The 18,681-nt window shown below is 38.8% G+C and overlaps 3 protein-coding genes across 7 annotated transcripts in view; 1 reads left to right on the top strand and 2 right to left on the bottom strand.

Moving 5' to 3' along the window:
• Positions 1–1,129: 1,129 nt before the first annotated feature.
• On the bottom strand, positions 1,130–4,879 carry rps19 (ribosomal protein S19). Its single transcript, XM_058746031.1, has 6 exons — positions 4,810–4,879; positions 4,087–4,163; positions 3,863–3,963; positions 2,192–2,375; positions 2,035–2,089; positions 1,130–1,186 (listed from the first exon to the last, which is right to left on the bottom strand). Exons 2-6 carry the CDS (start codon positions 4,161–4,163, stop codon positions 1,160–1,162), a joined length of 444 nt encoding a protein of 147 aa, XP_058602014.1. The 5' UTR covers positions 4,810–4,879; the 3' UTR covers positions 1,130–1,159.
• Positions 4,880–4,920: 41 nt separating this feature from the next.
• LOC131521381 (adenosine receptor A2a-like) lies at positions 4,921–15,146 on the top strand. Its single transcript, XM_058746030.1, has 3 exons — positions 4,921–4,948; positions 10,699–11,044; positions 11,239–15,146. Exons 2-3 carry the CDS (start codon positions 10,704–10,706, stop codon positions 12,068–12,070), a joined length of 1,173 nt encoding a protein of 390 aa, XP_058602013.1. The 5' UTR covers positions 4,921–4,948; positions 10,699–10,703; the 3' UTR covers positions 12,071–15,146.
• Positions 15,147–15,264: 118 nt separating this feature from the next.
• Positions 15,265–18,681, bottom strand: part of cadm4 (cell adhesion molecule 4) — a 132,221-nt gene continuing 128,804 nt past the window's right edge. For all 5 annotated transcript variants that reach the window (XM_058746026.1, XM_058746027.1, XM_058746028.1 and 2 more), the window contains one exon: positions 15,265–16,847. In XM_058746026.1, coding sequence (XP_058602009.1) covers positions 16,738–16,847 — 110 coding nt within the window. In that variant the 3' untranslated portion in view covers positions 15,265–16,737. The remainder of the gene's footprint in view (positions 16,848–18,681) is intronic.

Here is an 18,681-nt window from a genome sequence, read left to right as displayed (position 1 = left end):
GTCATTTAAAAATGCTTTTTAAAAAATAATCACTGGAATTCTTAAAATATATTTTGTCAAAAGCATACTAGATCATGCGTCCTAGTTTTTCCAAGATCAATATCACACACACAAAAAAAAAAAAAACACCTGGGAGCATTTTTCCATCAAACTGTTAGTTGAGATTTACATATAAATGTAGTATTTCTATTACTTTTGAGAAACATAAGAGCAGAATGAAGGACACATTTCTCTTTCAGAATTCAAAACAAATCAGTAGGACATAGAAAACACTTCTAAAGCTGTGATTGAATTCTTTTATCATGAAGTTATATCTCCAAGATGCTACAGCACAAAGTTAAAGAAACAAAGCAACATCATCTCATTTCCCTGCACCTTCGCGATTTGAATACCTTGGCTTAGGTCAACATTTTCTGGATGGGAAAAACGCAATTGTTTTAACATTCTAAAAGAACTTATTTGTAACTTCTCACGACAGATTCCAACTTCCAAAACTGGAAAAATTAAACAAAACTTCACACACACCTACAGCCAAAACCAGATCAAAAACATTAGTCTGTGCAGTGAGCATGTACACAGACCTGTAATGGGATGGGATGGTTTTGAAACCAGTGAAGTCTAGCCATCATAAATCAAACAGATCATATCTTACAAGCCCACATGATGGCACTGTTACCATGCAGCAATCGCAGTTCAGCTCAATACACAGCTGTTCGACTCGCATGCCTTTGTCCATTAACTGCTCCAAATTCCTCTGCCAAAACTAGCAGCAGGGAAATAAAGACACTTGTCTTAATGAGTAAATCAATCAGCATTCTTGCCAAGAACTGATACAAATCCAGCCTTACAGTTCATCAGACTCTAAGATGATGATGCAAGCAATTTGCCTGAAGCACCTGAGACTGAATTAATGTGAAATATGACTCAAAGACGCAGAATTGAAGAAATTTTTTTTTTTTTTAAATAAATAAAAGGCACATCAAGTTAAAATATGGGACAGACGGACGGGGGTTACAGAACATTAAGCCAATGGTTTTAGGAACATTAAAGCATTCAATTTTTAGCTTTCGTCCCTGAAGGAAAGTCATACACAAACACAAAAACATTAAATAAGACAAAGACACAGAGGTTGGGTTCTCACAAAAGTTTATTTTACACTTCAAGATTTCTTGCTTGCAGCGGCAACCTGCAACAGAGCATAAAGAAAAAGATCAGGATTAAGAGACAAATCAATCACATCAGTCTGATTATTCCCTGCACTGTCGCCCCAGAATCCTTGAGAAATTAATTAACTGTGGGGAAACATTCAGGAGCCTTTCAGGTTCTGGACGTGATCTTAGCCAGGAGATTAGGAGCAACATTTGCTTCTACACTGACATTGTTTTTGCTCATGCCACCAATGAGAAGCCAAGCATATCAACAGTGCTCTGGAAAGAGTCAGAGTGCAGATGACACAGCCAAGGCAAGCACAACACAAGAAAATCACGTTAACTCATCTGAATTCAGCTCATTAAGGGGATCAGGCAGAATAAAACGCCGCCATACGGCAGCCCAGCGAGCATGAAATTCAATCGGCTTGTTTACTTCCTCCAGCATCGGATTGGCTCACAGCGGTAGCTCGCAGGGAAAGCGGAGGACCAACAGAGGGGCGAAAAGCAAGCGAAGGCTTTGGAGATGTGCATGCATTTCCTTTTTGAAGATAGTACTGTGTCCACACACTAAATCAAAGCTACTGCAGTCAAAAAATAACCATGAGGCCTTTTAAGTGAAAATAGGTTCATTACATTCAGTACCTGAATCTACTTGTTCTCATTCTGCATTGTGCAGCAACATCCTTTTAATTCCTTTGAAATTTGATTACACAACTAAGGTGAACAGAATTTAGTGAATTCTGAGAACCACCATCTGTACAGTATCTGACTACAGAAGCCTGACTTTGAGACTAAATCAATAGTGCCTTAAATCCGATTTTACAAAAATCGATGTTACAAATGCTCAAGTTCACAAATACAGTAACCTGATAACACTTCTTACCTGCCCAGCAATTCTGTCCAGGTCTCTGGTGCCCTGAGGGGTCAGCCTACGCCCACTGGGAAACAGCAACAAATTTAGAGTTAGTGGAACTCAAAAACACCACAACCTGCAATAATACAGATCACATACAGTCAAAAGCAGCCTACAGGCTACTCACCCATTGGGGTCTTTCTCCACCATCTTGAGTCCCTCGAGGGCCTGGAGCACTTTACGGGCAACGTTCTTGGAGCCCACACTGAAGTGAGAGGGGCACACGCCGTTCCTCTTACGCCCGCCATAGATCTTGGTCATAGAGCCCACGCCAACACCTCCACGCAGGTACAGGTGACGCACTGTGGAGGCTGAGAGAGGACAGAGAGGGTCAGGAGAAGAGATTTCTTCAGGGCAGTGGAGGACAACAGGAGGCAACAAGCCAAGAAACACTTCACTTTTGCTTCTAAAAGAACAAACCAACGCAGGTCTGTTCAAACTCGCAGCAAAAAAGACAGCACACATGGCATAAAATCTGTAATATCAGTTCCTAACCTCACAAACTCAGCTCTTAATTTTACACAGTGTCTCAAGTGGGAACTTTGTTTCAGAGAAAGAAAGTTTCATCAGCTTCTCAGCACACAGCAGAAACCGCTGATACATTAATAGGACAAGGTCATCAATAATTGAGCCCAATCCTGACACAATCGCTTACATTAACAATCCATTGTTTTCCACCAGATTCTCAGAGTAAACATTTAAAGCCTATAAACTGTCATCATTTGAAAAACACTACATTTTTGCTTACAGCACACAGCATTCAAACAGGTCATCAATAACAAAAAAGTTTGAACCACGCTTATGTGCCTACTAGAAAGCAAACTAAATGTGCTTTTGCTCAATCTTACTGCATATAAAAAAAAAACATGCATGGTTAAATGCATTTAATGGCCAAAATGCACACTATAGCAATATATGAAAAAAGTCGACTGCCACAAGTGAATGTAAAGAGGAAAATTTGGTGGATATTTTGAAGAATTTAAGTCAATGGGAACTGAAGCTGTTTGGTAATCAACATTCTTCCAAATATCTATAGTGTTCCGCAAGAAAATAAATAAGTCATACCGGTTTGGAGCAACATGAGAGCAAGTAAAGTACAATATTCATTTAAAGTATCTCTTTAATCTTAAATACAAGACCTATTTCGCTGCATATTTCCCCAATAAACGCATTTTTGAAAACTTGATACTGTTGGTACATACTTGAACTTAAAGCATTGTTTATAAAAGTATGTTACAATGTTATTTTGTTTTATGTACACCATTGTTTTCCACTTCTGACCTGTTTACATCACTACTTACTGAAAACAACAATGTAATACTCGAGAAACACTTAAAAATGTTCAGTAGCACATTAGTGTTTACTATGAGTTTGAAATTATCAAGAACCATGAAACCATGTCTTGTAATTTGTATGTTTGTCTTGATACCAAGTTCATTATACAACACTGAAACGTATACCTCAAATATTTACAAGATAATTCAATTGTATGCAACAAAACTGGGACCAAAATGGGGATTTCTCCATACAGACCTGGCATAGAAATACTGACTGTAAGACCTATTTACTAGCTTCTGCCAGATGCAGATAATTACACGATTTCCTGACATAAATATATTGCACATCCCCAGCAGAAAGCTAAGTGTGGTGCATGGCTCAAGTTAACAGACGCATAGCCAGCATCCTGGTTCTACAGTACGAGAGGTTCTGCCTGGATGGATTTGCACAAAGTGCAATGCATTAAAGTCTTACTTTCATGCATGTCCATGAGCTTTTATAAAATGCACATCACACTCACCAGCTCTGATGTAGAACCAGTTCTCGTCGCAGGGAGCCAGCTCTTTATGCTTGGCCAGCTTAACAATGTCAACCCAGTCTGGCACCTTCAGCTTCCCCGACCTGTCAAAACACCAGGGTTCAAAATGAGCTTCAGTACACACAACCAAAACTATTTTATCATGGTGTCACAAGCTTATAAAAAATAGGAATATAATCACTGAAGACAACGACAGTTGAACTGACTTCTTGAGGAAGGCTGCCAGCGCGCGGACAAACTCCTGCTGGTTGACGTCTTTCACCGTTACACCACCGCCTGGCATCTGAAAACCATAATCAATTTTCAATTAATATCACAAAGGTATTTTACAGTTCTTTCTAACAAGAGCAAGTCACATGTGAAACGTTTAGCTAACTAACATGGATAAGCTATATCTGAGGAAGCCTAGAGACCGCGTATATTGCAGAAACCAATATTATTAACTTATTATTACAAGTATAATTATAAAATAACCGTAACAACTCAGTTTTATGCGTAACTGGATATTCAGAGGCGTCGTGTTAGCAACGCGGCTAACGACCACGTTTATTCTGACGCTGAAAAATACAGCATACCACCAAACTCTAGTTACTAACAAACAACAAGTCACAAGACTAGCGTTTTAGATCATGAAACAATTAATTGTAATTACTAGTAATAACGCCTCTCATTGCTGCTAGGTAGTGATACGTGTTGAGTGGACTAGGCCTCAATGCTACTGCATGGGCGCAGCCATTGAACACCGGGAATTCATAGCATGCGATCTAATTTTTCTTTTTCAAAAAACTACGCATTTCTGTATCATTTTATTTACAGGCCAGCGTCAGAATCAGTACTACTACATGATAAGTTGGTTGTAGGAGAGAAATAGTGGCAAACAATGCTTTTAAGTCACTTTATAACCTAGAAAGATACGGAGTATGATTTACCTTGCTTGTGGACAGCAAAAAGAAGAGGGACGCGCAGGGTTTCCTATGCGTGTTAACAGGGGCGAGTCTCGCGTTTGTTATCGCGAGATTTGAACAAGCCGCAGACAGTGATGGACCGAGTTCTGTTCAGCTTCACAAAGTATGCCAAATGTAAAACGAAGTATGCCAAATTTTGCCATAATGTTTTGTAAACAACATCAACAAAAAGAATAACTGTTATTTAAATATAACTGTTATTGAAGTTTAGTATAATGTGTGTTCATTTAAGCACACATAAATCAAACATACCATTTTAAAAGCTTTGGTTTTCATTTAAGGAAGTTCAGGCAAATTACGTTTTAAAAGTTATTTGAGACAAATTATTTTTTTTATTTTTTTTAAATCAATATAAATGGTTTATTACAGAGAGAGTAAATCACAATGATGGCAAGTATGCTATTAGCTAGCAAAAAAGTATCAGTAGCAACTGGAGGACCCAAAGGAAGAGTTCTTTTTCTAGGCACATAATTTCATATTTGTATAATTAAGTCCTTTTGCTAAAACATTTATTTATATGACTAGAACTAATTCAGCTCAACTTTGCCTGATGAGAAAAATACACTCTGGCTACATGCACACTGCTTTGGAAGTGAAGGGCATTGATGTTCAGGGTATGGTGAAGTGAATAAGTAGGCTATAGTAATGATTGCTATAGCAACAAGAAACATATGGGTGGCAATTTACCAAAATATATATTTTTTCTGCCATTTTTGAACAAACTAAAGTCAGTAGTAGAGTGGTTTGCATTATCATGCATATAGCCTAAGTCTGTATTATTATTATTATTATTATTATTATTATTATTATTCATGCTGTTTGCAAAGGACGTTTCTTCCTCATTTCAGGTAGTGAGAGCTGAACATAAGCCTATGATTTTCAACAGAGCAGGTTTTTTTTTTTTTTTTTCATGCAGTGAGGAAGAACATTTTTCCATTATAATGAACCTTTTTGTGGTTTCATGAATGTTAAATGTTCTTCATGGAACCATCAATGCCAATATTTGTAGAAGAACCATTTTGGGTCCACAAAGAACCTTTCAGTGAACAGTTCTTAAATTAATATATATTTTATTTGTTATTGTGAAAACCATTTTTAATAATCTTGAGAACCTTCTGTGCAATGAAAAGTTTCCATAGATGTTAAAAATTCTTCATGGAACAATAAATGCCACAAATAAACACTATTTGAACCATACCATTATTTTTAATAACTATTAAAAATAACCACACCTACCTGTATATGACTTACACAGGTCTTTTGCCATGTGCATCAGCCGCAGCCTGCATGCAGGTGGGACCTTGATCAATTCACAGTATGCCCATCACTGCATCCATCACTTTAGACCAGGCATGCCCAATCCTGTTCCTGGAGATCTACCTCTCTGCAAAGTTCAGCTCCAACCCTGATCAAACACACAGGATTGGGCACCCCTGCTTTAGACCAAGGGGGTCCAATCCTGCCCCTGCAGATTGATGTCCTGCAGAGTTTGACTTCAACACACCTGCCTGGAAGTTTCTAGTTAGTCTGAAGGCCTTGATTAGCTGGTTCTGCTTGGTTGGTGGAGCTAAATTTTGCAGGACAGTAGCCCCCCAAGAACAGGGTTGGACACCCCTGATAGCCCTCCTTTATGGACACTTTTCATATTTCTGGGGTTCTCAGAAACAGAAGTCGTCATGGTTAGGTAAACTTCTAACGTAACTTATGAGTTTCCATTTGCTTTAATAGAGAGATTGATTACATGCGTTAGAAGAAAGAAAGATGTCAAATTTATCTCTGTCACTTCCTCAGCCATTTTACAAACACACAGCAGTATTAACCAGTTTTCTTCAATTTAATGTCAAGGAAAACACAAATTATAGTGTTATAAATGTACTTTTTTTTTTTTTAAAGGATAATGTGAAAAAGCTAGATGCTATAACCATTGAAGCATGTCATCACAATTGTGAAAAAGGTCTATTGTGCTGGACTCAATATGACACACATTTACCATTTGAACTGCTTGAAATACTGGTTAAATCAGAGGTCTTCAACCCTGCTTCTGCAAAGTTTATTTTCAACCTGCCTCAGCACACCTGCCTGTGTATTTTCAAGTGATCCTGAAGAGCTTGATTAGCTTCTTCAGGTTTGTTTGATTAGAGCTGAAACTAAACTCTGCAGGACAGTGGGTTCCCGGAACGGACTGAAGACCTCTGGGTTAAACTATTTATTTCTTCTTCATCTGACTTTTTCTAATTTAGAGTCATGAATGCACATTTAAAGTTTTGACACAGATGTGTTTTGGAAAGGCTGTACAAATTTTGGTGACTATGACCTACATTTGTTTTCTATGCAATTCACAAAGATGCAGGGGGGGGGGACGCTTTATTGTTGCTTATCAAAGACTAAAATATAAAACACATCAGAACTTAAGAAATTTAAGACTTGAGGTTAACACAATTAAAGAAATTTAAATCGCTTCAATCTTCTTTATTCACTTCAGTCAGACTCTTCTTTCAGTCCTCTGAAACTACTGAAGGATAATTTCGAGGGGTGAGAACCAGAAGGGCGTAAGTGTAAGTTGTACACTCATGGATGACAGTACTTTTGCCAGTAGAAAGAGCTCATTAAGAACTTTCATTTGATATATATCTCCATTTCACCAAAAATGTAACTTACGCCCTTCTGGTTCTCACTCCTCAATTTGCTATTTCTTCATCTATTTGAGTTTCACATTCAAAACATCTATGAAATCATGTTTTTGTTAGTTTTCTGGCTCCCTATTACTAGTCTGTTGCAACATTGAAAGTAAATGTGAAAAACCCATTTTCTCTCACAAAAAAAGACAGACAAAACCAGAACCAGACAAAAAATAAGGCATAAATAAATACTATTTACACTAGTACAAATTATGTTAGATAATATACTTAGTTGTAGTTATTTGCACACTATGATACAAAGTCGGTCTACAAGTGGGTCAAATTGACATCTAACACAAAGGGTCTTTTTTTACATTTACATTTAGTCATTTAGCAGACGCTAAATGACTTACAAATGAGGACAATGGAAGCAATCTATAATTATTATAAGGAGTTGATATTTTCTCATATTTTATAGGCTATTCTTTGTCTCTGACAAGCTGCAATAGAGGTTACAGATTTTAACATGACGCGATATAGGTGATTTTTGACAAATTGCATGGAAACCAAAGGGGGTCGTTTTGACCCCCAACACAAATGGTAGGCCTATGCCCTTATTTTCAGAACAACAGGAGGTCTAGAATACTTTCCTAACCTTAAGACTTTCTCGTGAAGTTCAACAGACGTATTGTATATTAGTAGGCCTACAACTTGTGTTTTTTCTTAAAGAAAAGCAATGAAGCAGCTTTATTGAACCGTGGTAGAAATCTATCATTTCATATCCTGCTGAGAACTGAATTAGTTCATGTGCATCGACACCTAAACTCCTAAACAGATAAGCTCTTCCTCTCCCCTTCATTCTTCTTTCACCCCAATCATTCTTGCCATATCTGTTTACTTTAGAGATGGAGTCCTGGCGTGCGCAAATCGGTGCTGGCGTGTGTCTGTCTCAGACTGTGCATATCTAAAAGTGTGTATGCGAGCTGGGGTCTTTATGTGTTCCTGAATGAAATTGATGTAGGCTATATTTATGGTGGTGAGGCTGCCCTTTGTACTGGCCAAATGGAATGGGCAGTTTTGCTCACGCACTTGAATGGATTGATAAGCACACACTGTACTGAAGGGAGGAGTTGTGGTAAAAATGGTTTATTATGATGTGCTCGCTCTGTCCATCCGCACATTTGAGACCCACGGAATTAGCATTGCGTGAAGGAGAAAACTCTGAGCTGTATTTATCTTCGCGTCCAATTACGGTATTTCAACAACTTGTTTCTCTCACCCTTTTATTCAGTCGTAAACGTGCTGTTTTTTTAATTAACACATTTCCTGTTCTTTTCGTCAGTGGAGGGCCGTGAATCTGCGAGTGTTTGTTGTATCGTTGGACTCATAGTTGATTAGCCGGAGAAATTAATTGTGCGGAGAGTGGAGTGCAGAAGCATTACAATGGGAGCGGCACAATGAGACGACTTCTAACTTTTACACCAGTAATTATTTCAGCTAATCAATTTGTATGAGTGGGGAAAACAATGAAAGAAGAGCAGACCCAGCGGCCCAGCCCGCGCTTGTGAGAAGCACTGGATTAAGAGATTGCGCAATCATTGTTCATTACTATGAAGCACTCACGGGCTTTCTCCGACTGATTACTGTCAGTGGCTGTTGAAAAGGTCAAACTCATTATGATAAAGAGACAGGTGGCATATTGAAGCGTTTCGGGGGATATTTTAACAGCAATTTTTTTTAATCGCAAATATGTATTTTCCTTTGTCTGGGCACAAAATGAAATAACCTGTCTGTCAGAGCAGCGAAGCAAGTACGTGATCAGGTTGTCGTAGCGGATGTTGGTCCGTGCCTGACTTTGCAGGCTTTTCCACGCTGTAGTTTGGGATCACATCCGCTGTATGGATGCACTGTCATAACAATCTCCGCTAACCATTTCAATGGAGTGTAAACCACAAGTGCCATCAGCAATCTTGTATTTTATTGTCTTAAACGCATACATGGGTCAAACTTTTTTTCCCAAGGGAAATGAATTGTAATTGTAATCATAATTAAAATTATTTTTCAGTAACCATCGGCCATCTTCTGGTAATAAAAAAAGATCGTTCTGAGCAATTATCATTGTGGTTTTAAGGCTAATAACCTAATTTTTATTTTATTTTTTTAAACATGGGGACTGTCCCTTTAAAAATGTAATGTGATGTACTTTGTATGAAAGCATCTGCTGATTGACAACATGTAGACATATATGTCGACAATGAATTTAAAAAAGTAAAACCACTTGTAATTAATCCCATAGTAAATATGGGCCATGCACAACCCACAAATGTAAAGACGGTGATGCTAATTTTGCAAAAGTAATTTAATAATTATTGATTTTAAATTCATAATGTATAATATATTTTTTAATATTAACATTTCTGATATTATTATTATCATTATTAAAATTAACAATATTAATACGGTTGATTATTTATAACAGGCCTGTAGCTACCCGTGTAAAACCACATGTATATAAACAAATTTGGGTTATAACCATAAATGCAGAACCCATAAACATAAACTATAGGGTAGTGATGCTAATTCTCCGATATAATATTTATATCAGTATTACTTAATAATAGCATTATTGATAATTATTATCAATTAACTATTAAACTAATAATAATATATGGTTGATTATTTATAATAATTATATTTACAATTATAATAATTATTATTATTTATAATAATTAAAATTATAATATTTATAATAACAACAATAATAATAGTTATATGAATGTATAGGCCTATATGTCACTGTAAATATTCAATATTTCTAATTATAATTCTTGCATTATTTTAATAAATCTAACTAAATAATCGATTCTGATCAAAACATCCTCACGGAAGATTGCCTGGAAAATGTAATGACACATGACACACAATGTGTTAATATTTAAAGATTATTTTTGTCATTTTTAGCCAGGATTCGAACTTGGGACGCCGTCGGTGCTCTGCCCACAAGGCTATCGGTGCCAACCACATAAAGTGTTGAAAATATTATATACATTTCTGATCCACATTCGTGTTTTAGTGCTTAGGAACGACAAGAGGAGTAAGCAGCAGGGACCAAACATGAGGAGTCAATTGCTGTTCATATCACCAAAATGACATTTAGCTGTATCCAAAGCCACTCTTCAAGTAATTCACATTTAATTCTTATATTCATATTTCATCTCCCTCTCTTTCTTCCTAGGGGTCATGTATTCCATGTGGCTATATTCCCTGATTCAGTGTGTAGTAGCGGTGCTGGTGATTGGAGTCAGTGTGAGGTTGTGCTTGGCTGCTGGCTGTGCTGCAGCTGGTCCAGGAACTAGACGCTGGAGCACATCTGCATGCCTGAAGCTCTGCCTCGGCTTGGTCGGGTCAGTGGGCAGTATTGTGGATGCTCCTGTGTCTGTGCTGTTGAACCTGAGGAGCTCCCAGTGCCTGTACACCTGTATCGCTATGGTCTCCTGCCCCCTCCTGCTCAGACAATTCACCATGTGCCTTCTGCTTCTACTTACCCTTAATACACACCTGCAGATCCGCCTGGGGAACAGGTGAGTGTGAACATCCTGACCTTGCTTGCAGTGCTTATGTTTGAGAAGTTCAGCAAGTTCTCAGCTATTGGGATTTTTGCATATGTGAAATAACATTAGAGACTCGATTTGTGCTGACTATAAAATCGGAGTATTAAATTGTGCTGAATATGCTAAATAGTAAAAACTCAGGACGGAGCTTATGTTTCTTTCAGATATGCAGGCTTAGTGACTCGTAGGCGGGTTTTGTGCTCCGCGCTGCTCTGCTGGGTCATTTCAGTGATCATCGCCTTTGGCCAGTTCATCGTTTCCAGCTCTTCTGACACCTGGGGAGCTGCTGAGGATGGCGATACAGCTGGACTGGGGATGGATGAATGGCCTGAAGCCAATTATACCACCCCTGCCCTCCCTCCCAAACGCCCCTACCCACAGGATCGCTCTGTAATCGGGCAGTTCTTGCCTTATGGAGGATTTCTGTCCAAGTTCCTGGTGGAGGACAATGAGAATTTCACATATGCGGAGATCCACGGCAGCCATTGGGGCGTCTGTGCCCCCGACACCACGCTCAGTCCAGTCTTCATGGTGTATGTTTATGCTGTCACCGTGCTTGTTATCCCTTTGTTGGTTCTGTTGGGTGTATATCTGGACTTGATGTGTTTCATGCCACAGCAGGTTCCAGGGTTTTCTCAGAAACGAAGCTCAGTGCGGTCTCGCTCATTGGCTCTCTCTGTTTCTCTACTAGTAATGCTTTGCCTGCCCCTGCACATCACCCACGCTTTGTTACTCTTCGCCCCGAGTGCTGCTAGACCCAGCTGGATCTCTCTGACGGCCTCTGTTCTCTTCCAGATGTATAGCCTAGTGCCCCCTCTTCTCTTCACCAACACCTCTCAGCAGGTAGGCTTCGAGTGCTCCTTGTTATCCGCACCCAACCTGACCTCGAGGGTTATCTCCTCTCGAGTCAAATCTGTGGGGAGTGCTTTCCGTTCAGTGGAAGATTTCAGTCACCCTGGACCGACACTGAAAGCCAAAGCTTCTCCAGAGATGTGATGGGATGTCATGTGAAGAGGGCACTTGCACCAAAAGTTATCTGTAGAGTCCTTGCATGGGTTATATGAAATTATTGAGTAAAACTAATCCAATTCTAGCTCATGGCAGATGCCAGGCTTTCTGCAGTGTATTTGCTTTGGGGTCGATCCATGTCATTTCAGATTGAATTAAAGAAGTGTGTTGCTGCACAACGATTTTCTTCATACTTTTTTTGTGTTTTTATATGAAACCTAAAACTAAAGTATGAATAAAATGGTCTTTTTTTTTTTTTAGCCCCCTGAAATTATTATACACCTATGTGCCACGTTTCTCCAAAATGCATCCATTTAAATAGAGCTAATGACTGTAGTCATTTGTTATATTTAAATGAGCACTTTATTTATTCACAATGAAGTCTTTCCGATTGGTGATTTCAAACTCTATTGTTATTCGTATTTGCTGTTTGACCGCTTCATATCTGCTATTTGATGCTGTGATTCACATATTCTGTCTTATATAGTGTGACGAATGGATTTAAAGCAATGTAAACTGCACCTTGCTGCATTGTTTTCTTCAGAAAAACATCTCTCCTGTGATTTTCTGAGCGTGTGTTGAGATCTTGTGCTGCTGCATTAAAGTATGCAATAGGTTGAGCACATTTTCATATAAGGCTGACATTTAATTGTGAATCACATAAATGACATATTTTGAAACCAAAATTATGAATCTGCAGTAAGGTGACAAGTTTGAAGTAAATATTTCACTTATAAAATCATGGAGCGTGATAATCTAGGGTAAAAATAGGCTATTGTTGCATTTTTTACAAGTTGCATTATGTGCAGAAAGTCCCATCTGCAGAAAACAATCTGATGGAATGTTTACATGTCTAAGCTGATATTATCAAACGTTTCCACCATGAAATTTCAGTCATATGTGGTCAGTTTATTCTAATTAACATAGTTGCATGAAACATTTTCATTCTGACTGGGCGAAATGAGTGCCTAAAATTGAGCAAAATATTGTTCCACACGTGACTAAAATTGTAACATCTCACATTCTGCTCATGGACTTGCAAATTTGACGAAGCCAATCAAGACTTTGGCTTTAAGATCAAAACACATTTATTTGTATCCTTGGTGTTTTTGATTAAGGCCACAATACCACCCACGTCTAAAAAGTTTTCACTTTTTTCCAACTTTAGGGGCCAATTATGAAAATACTTGAACTCAGCAGGGACACTGAGCCATTTGGATTTGAAGGAAACAAGTTTGTGTATGTATCTTCCAATTCCTGTGAGGCTAGCAATCATAATTCTTGAGTTATCATACCCTGAACATGGCTTCCCAGATAAGACCTTTTTTTGGCTTGGAAATAATGAATTCTTCAGGGGGCTGAAAAATTAGATTGTTACAATATGCAAGAAATATCCTTCAGACCTTAGTTTTATGTCACCAACAACAAATAAGCAATCTATGGTGCAGAAACAAACCCTTCCGATTGAACATGTAATGAATCATTAGAAAGCACTTTGTAAATTCCTGTTATGTGGCACAAATGGTCCAATAAATATTCCATTGCTGCCATGTTTAATCCCAGTGATACTCCAGGATTAACGGTGAAATGATTTTACCAACAATCTCAGAACACTGTTATATGAATACATCAATATGGTTGCATACGTATACATAATTAAATATAGTACATTAAAATGTGTCCCATTAATGTTGAAACCCCGGCGCAGGCTTTTGGTTTGATCTGAATGTTTAATTATAACAACTATAATAGCATATCAAGTGGGAGAGACTGTTGAATGCATCGAGATAATTAACCACTCAATAACTCCCAGGGAAAACAGGATTCCATTGCTGTTTTGATTAAATGCGTACTTCTTATGTGCAGCTCGAATAAAAGACGTGTTTCACACTAATTGGATTATTCTTTTTGCTCACTTGTGCCAGTGCTGGTGTAAGAAATGACTCCTTTTGTATCTGAATATTTGTGTTGTGATCTCCGTGTCTTCCTCTCCCTCCTCGGCGTCTCACTCCCCCAGTCCACCCATTATCCATCCAAGTTTCAAGCATGAAATCCTCCATCTAATGTTACTTTCCCGACTTTGATTTGCCTGGCGCTTTTTCCTTTCTTGATCATTGTCTTCCACTCATTTTTCTTGCAAATGCTTTTCTCTCTCATTAAAGTCTGCACTAACCTCCAAAGCCGAGGTGAATTATTGAGTGAAGCTGGACTGTCAGAAAGGAAAAACAAGTAAAAGCTCTCCCCAACCCCAGAGCCCATTCGATTGTTTTCTCCGCTCGAAAGCCTTTAGCTTCCTGCCGATATGACAATCTTTCATCACTAAAGCGGCTTCAGTCAATTCATCGCACCTGCTGTAGTCCACATCCTCTTGAATGGGGTCATTACAAGGAGCTGGGAAGCTTCAAATCCGTCATGCACAGAATGTAACAGTTTATCGTCCTTGGATAAAGCCGAAGGAAAGTTTGACGCGCTGTTTGACTAGCATATGCTTTATTACCCATGGATCTGCCTTTGAGATGCCCGCCGAGGTCCTGTAAACAAAATTACAAGAGATTGATGAAGTTCAGATGAAGTCTACAGCTGTCATTTTTCATTTGAACTCTGCGTTTGGAGTTTGCTGGCTCACTGAAGCGTTGATCGCTTCGCAGAAACCCCAAAATTAGCAACTGATCATGAAGCATTTCTACTCGTACTAAAAGGAAATTGCTAGCATATGTCCTTCTTTATCTAAGAAGCTGCTCAAAGCCAGCAGAACAGCAGGTAACGCAGTGTGCGCTTTGATTGCCATGTGACAGTTAGTGTTTATGACAGGCTTCTGCAGAGCCTCTCCATCAATAGAGGACAAACACATCGATCAGTCATCCTCCCCTCGGCTTTTAAACGTAGAGCCACCCCTCCCGGAGCGCTCAGCAAGTGACTTCTGACACAATTGTATATTGATTGCAGTGGAATAATGGAGGAGTCCTATTTTAATGCACCTGCTTTCTCTCTTTGGTGTCTCTGCTCTTTTGTCATAGTAGCCTTATGATTCATCATCTCAGTCACACAGCTTTCATCTCTGCTGGCTGCTTCTGCTAATTAAAATATCCTCCCCTTTTTCCTTGCTGCTTTCCTTTATTGCCACCGCTGAAACTTGATTGTGTCAGCTTCTCGAAGTCAGAAAATCAGTCTTTGACGCGAGATTCTTTTAAGTATTTTTTATTTTGTCGTGCTTGGTATCTTTCCCCTATAAAGATGTACAGTTAGCTATATCAACAGCGACGCAAAGACTACAAAATAAACAGGAAGTGAAAGACGAAGAGGAGACGGACACAAAGAGGATCAAGAAGGACAGAAGAGAATGAAAGAGGAGAGAGAAAAGTGGGTACACGGCTGTTTCTACTGGTAAAACTAAAGCATGGGAAGTATACAATTTATAACATTTACAATTATAATAACAGTAAGAATAATAATAATAACAATAACAACGATCATAATAGTCCAAATAATAATTAATAAAAACAATTAAGACCTCTGATATCTTTTAAAGACAAACGAAATATATATTTTTTTGAATTTTGAATTTTCTTTTAAAGATGACGTAACAGTAGTTTGTTCAGTTTTGCACCTCTAAGCTAATATTCTGTGTTAGTACGATAGCATCGTTGGGTAATGCGCGCAAAAGTAAATGTGTTTTTTTTTTTTTCTTAAAAGAGTCATTTAACTTACTTTGTAGACTTTTTCATACAAATAATGACTTTAGAGATATGTTTCATTGTGTAAGCGTTTTCGTGTTGAGCAATCGGAAAAAAAACGAAAATATTGAAATTTCTGACATGTTCTCTACAAACTCCTTCCTGTTTTTTCTCACCCAAGTCGAGCTCCTCACAGTTTCACGTTTCCAATGACGATAATTAAGCCCCCTTTTACAGCGTCAGAGTGAGCGGTCCGCTCCAATTCATTCTTCTCACAAAAGAGAACATGTCTAATCCCTTAATTATTAACAAACAATAGCGGAGAGATAGCGGAGGGAGAGGAAGGAGCATCAGAGAGCGGGAAACGGAGAGTCACCGAGAGAGGATCAAAACGAGAGGAACTTTTCTTCAAAAGTCAACAGGTTTTGGCCAACGTGAGCAGATAATGGAGTCGCCGGATGAAAAGCGCAGATGAATACTTTATGAGGACGGCTCTGAGCTCTCAGCGCTGTCATTGGTGGATTTATTGTCTACCAGCTCAGTCTCTGAGGCCGAACGCTTTGGCAAATGCAGGGAATTTCAATTTGCTCACGTTGGGACATTCAATAGCTCATAAGCCCTTTGCGGCTTCCCACAGCGATGCCGTTTCACCCGGTTATGGATCGGCCTGTTTTGAATGGACACTTTTCTCTCCTGGTCCTACAATTATGGCTAGTTGTCTATCGTACTCGCAAGTAAAAACAGAAAGAGTGTGTGTGATGGTCTCTTTCAATCATAATAATTATCCTCTCCTCTCAGCTCTCTCCACCCTGCTCCATTATTGTCTCCGTCCTCTCCTTCCCACTCCATCTTCATATGGCACGATTGTGATTCCCTCTGGTTGTCATAGTGGTGGTGTGTTGGTCTGTTTGGGAACAGTGTGTGTTGCGGTGTGCACTCTGCAGCGGTCCAGTGTTTCTGAAGAGCTCCACTGGGGCGGCGCTACAGTAGGTACTCCTTCTTGCCCTGGCTGGCATCATTACCGTTGAGAAACGCCTCCTGAACCTCACCGTGTTCATCCAACCCACTGGCCTCGTGAGTCAAATATGAACCTTGAGAGAAAGAAAGACAATTTTATCAGAATTAGGTTCATGCTTCATTGCAGGAATCATTGAGTGCAATTAGATATATTTTCTATTAAAACAGGACTTAATTAATGTTGTCTTAACTATTGTCTCTTCCTGCTTTGATTTGCATCCATTAGGAGACTGGGGCAAGTTTATATTTAATTATTAACTTTTGAAACATGTGACAAACCCAATAAAAAAATGTGGTAAGCTGCCCCTACCTGAAAAACACCTCTGTCCTGGTTTAGCCTTTTAGTTCAAATCACCCATCATTATATAATTGACTAAATATGTATTAGTGTGATCTATGTTCATATTAATTGCACTATTTTTTATTTTTATATATGTATTTTTAGTACAAAATGTATTTTATTTTAGTTCTCATTTTTGATATGTATTTTTTAGTTTTCATCTAATATTTATATTTTATTTTATTTTCAGCTTTATTTCAATTAACAAAACAATTAACTATAACAACACTGCCCCACGACACCTAGCCCTGGTGCCCCTCCATATTATTATTATTTTTTAATCTTCTAAAGTATTCTCATTTGTATACATAACAGTCAGTATAACTTTTGCACGTTCCCTCTTGTGTCTTCACCTACCGAGTATCCTCAATCAGTATGTCTCAAACTAAACTGTCCCCTGGGGATTCATGCTGTTTTATTAGATCGCACACATCTAAACATTCATCATCACATTTCTGCCAGTTACAGCTTCTTTTGCAGGGCCAGCAAAAGTCATCTACTGTAATTGGGGGGAACTTATGCAGATCAACTTTTAATTATTCACTAAATTCATTAGGAATAATCACCTCTGACATTTTACTGCACAGTCAGCAATTTGGTGCCGTGCGACCTTTTTATTCACATCATTATATGACACAATGGTTTTGCTTCTGTGGCTGGGAGAAAAATAACTGAAATAACTCGGGCAGAAGTGACTCTGTGGCACCGGCACGACACAGCTTAATTAAAAAAATCGATCTTATGTACGTGCAATTTTGCTTTCCTAAAATGCAAGTGTACGGCAGAGGCTGATGGGGCCATTAAAAACAGTGATGTTGTGGACCGGCGCATGCATCAGAGCTGTAATGTACCTCTTCCTCTGCCCTAAGATTAATCACTTCCATTCTGCCTTTCCAGCCACCCCAAGGTTAGACAGGATCAACCCTAATGCTCTCTGTCTCTGCACCGATGGGTGAACTAACTGCATGTGACTTTGACTGGCAGGTGAGCTTGGGTTCCTCCCCGCCCTCTGTCTCCGCCCCAATTTGTGGGTGCCGTGATCTTTATTGGAAACGGTGACACACAGAGATGGCCAGAAGTTCTTAAAGAGTTCAGGGCCGAGGTAATTAAGTTTTCTTTATAGATGCGCCACGATACGGTTGACGGAAAAAGGCAATTAAACATGAGGGCCGTGCTCACATTTCCCTGGGCTACATCTCTATATCACAGGTCTGGCACGGTCCTCTGAAGACTTTCTTTCCTTTCTTTTCTCATCTGAACACATTTACACAAATATATGTGCCCTCAGGAACCAAAAAAAAAGAGAAGAAAACACCTACACCAACTATTCTCTCCTCCTGATTTTTTATTCATCCGTTACATCACCTTAGGGGTGGGCGGCATGATCAAAATCTCCAGCAGGATCACTAGTGCGATATTGGTTTAATACAACAGTTCCATAACCAAAAAGATAATACAAGTAACCTACATTTCAGACTACATTTGACCAGTTTTGATCTCTTTATCTCTAACCAAGAGACAATTTCCAAAAGAATCCAAAAGATTAAATGCTATTCAGAAACAAAGTA

The sequence above is a fragment of the Onychostoma macrolepis genome, chromosome 16 (assembly GCF_012432095.1).
Source record: "Onychostoma macrolepis isolate SWU-2019 chromosome 16, ASM1243209v1, whole genome shotgun sequence".
Classification (NCBI taxonomy): domain Eukaryota; kingdom Metazoa; phylum Chordata; class Actinopteri; order Cypriniformes; family Cyprinidae; genus Onychostoma; species Onychostoma macrolepis.
Note: the sequence above shows the minus strand (reverse complement) of the source record. Positions and strands in the feature narration are given on the sequence as shown.

What these genes read in the sequence shown, in the direction of transcription:
- rps19 (XM_058746031.1), bottom strand. Translation starts at nt 4,163, where the DNA reads ATGCCAGGCGGTGGTGTAACGGTGAAAGACGTCAACCAGCAGGAGTTT. An exon ending in CTGGTTCTACATCAGAGCTG is followed by an intron (nt 2,376 to 3,862) that starts GTGAGTGTGATG and finishes GTCCTCTCTCAG; the next exon opens with CCTCCACAGTGCGTCACCTG. An exon ending in GTGGAGAAAGACCCCAATGG is followed by an intron (nt 2,090 to 2,191) that starts GTGAGTAGCCTG and finishes GCTGTTTCCCAG; the next exon opens with TGGGCGTAGGCTGACCCCTC.
- LOC131521381 (XM_058746030.1), top strand. Translation starts at nt 10,704, where the DNA reads ATGTATTCCATGTGGCTATATTCCCTGATTCAGTGTGTAGTAGCGGTG. An exon ending in CAGATCCGCCTGGGGAACAG is followed by an intron (nt 11,045 to 11,238) that starts GTGAGTGTGAAC and finishes TGTTTCTTTCAG; the next exon opens with ATATGCAGGCTTAGTGACTC.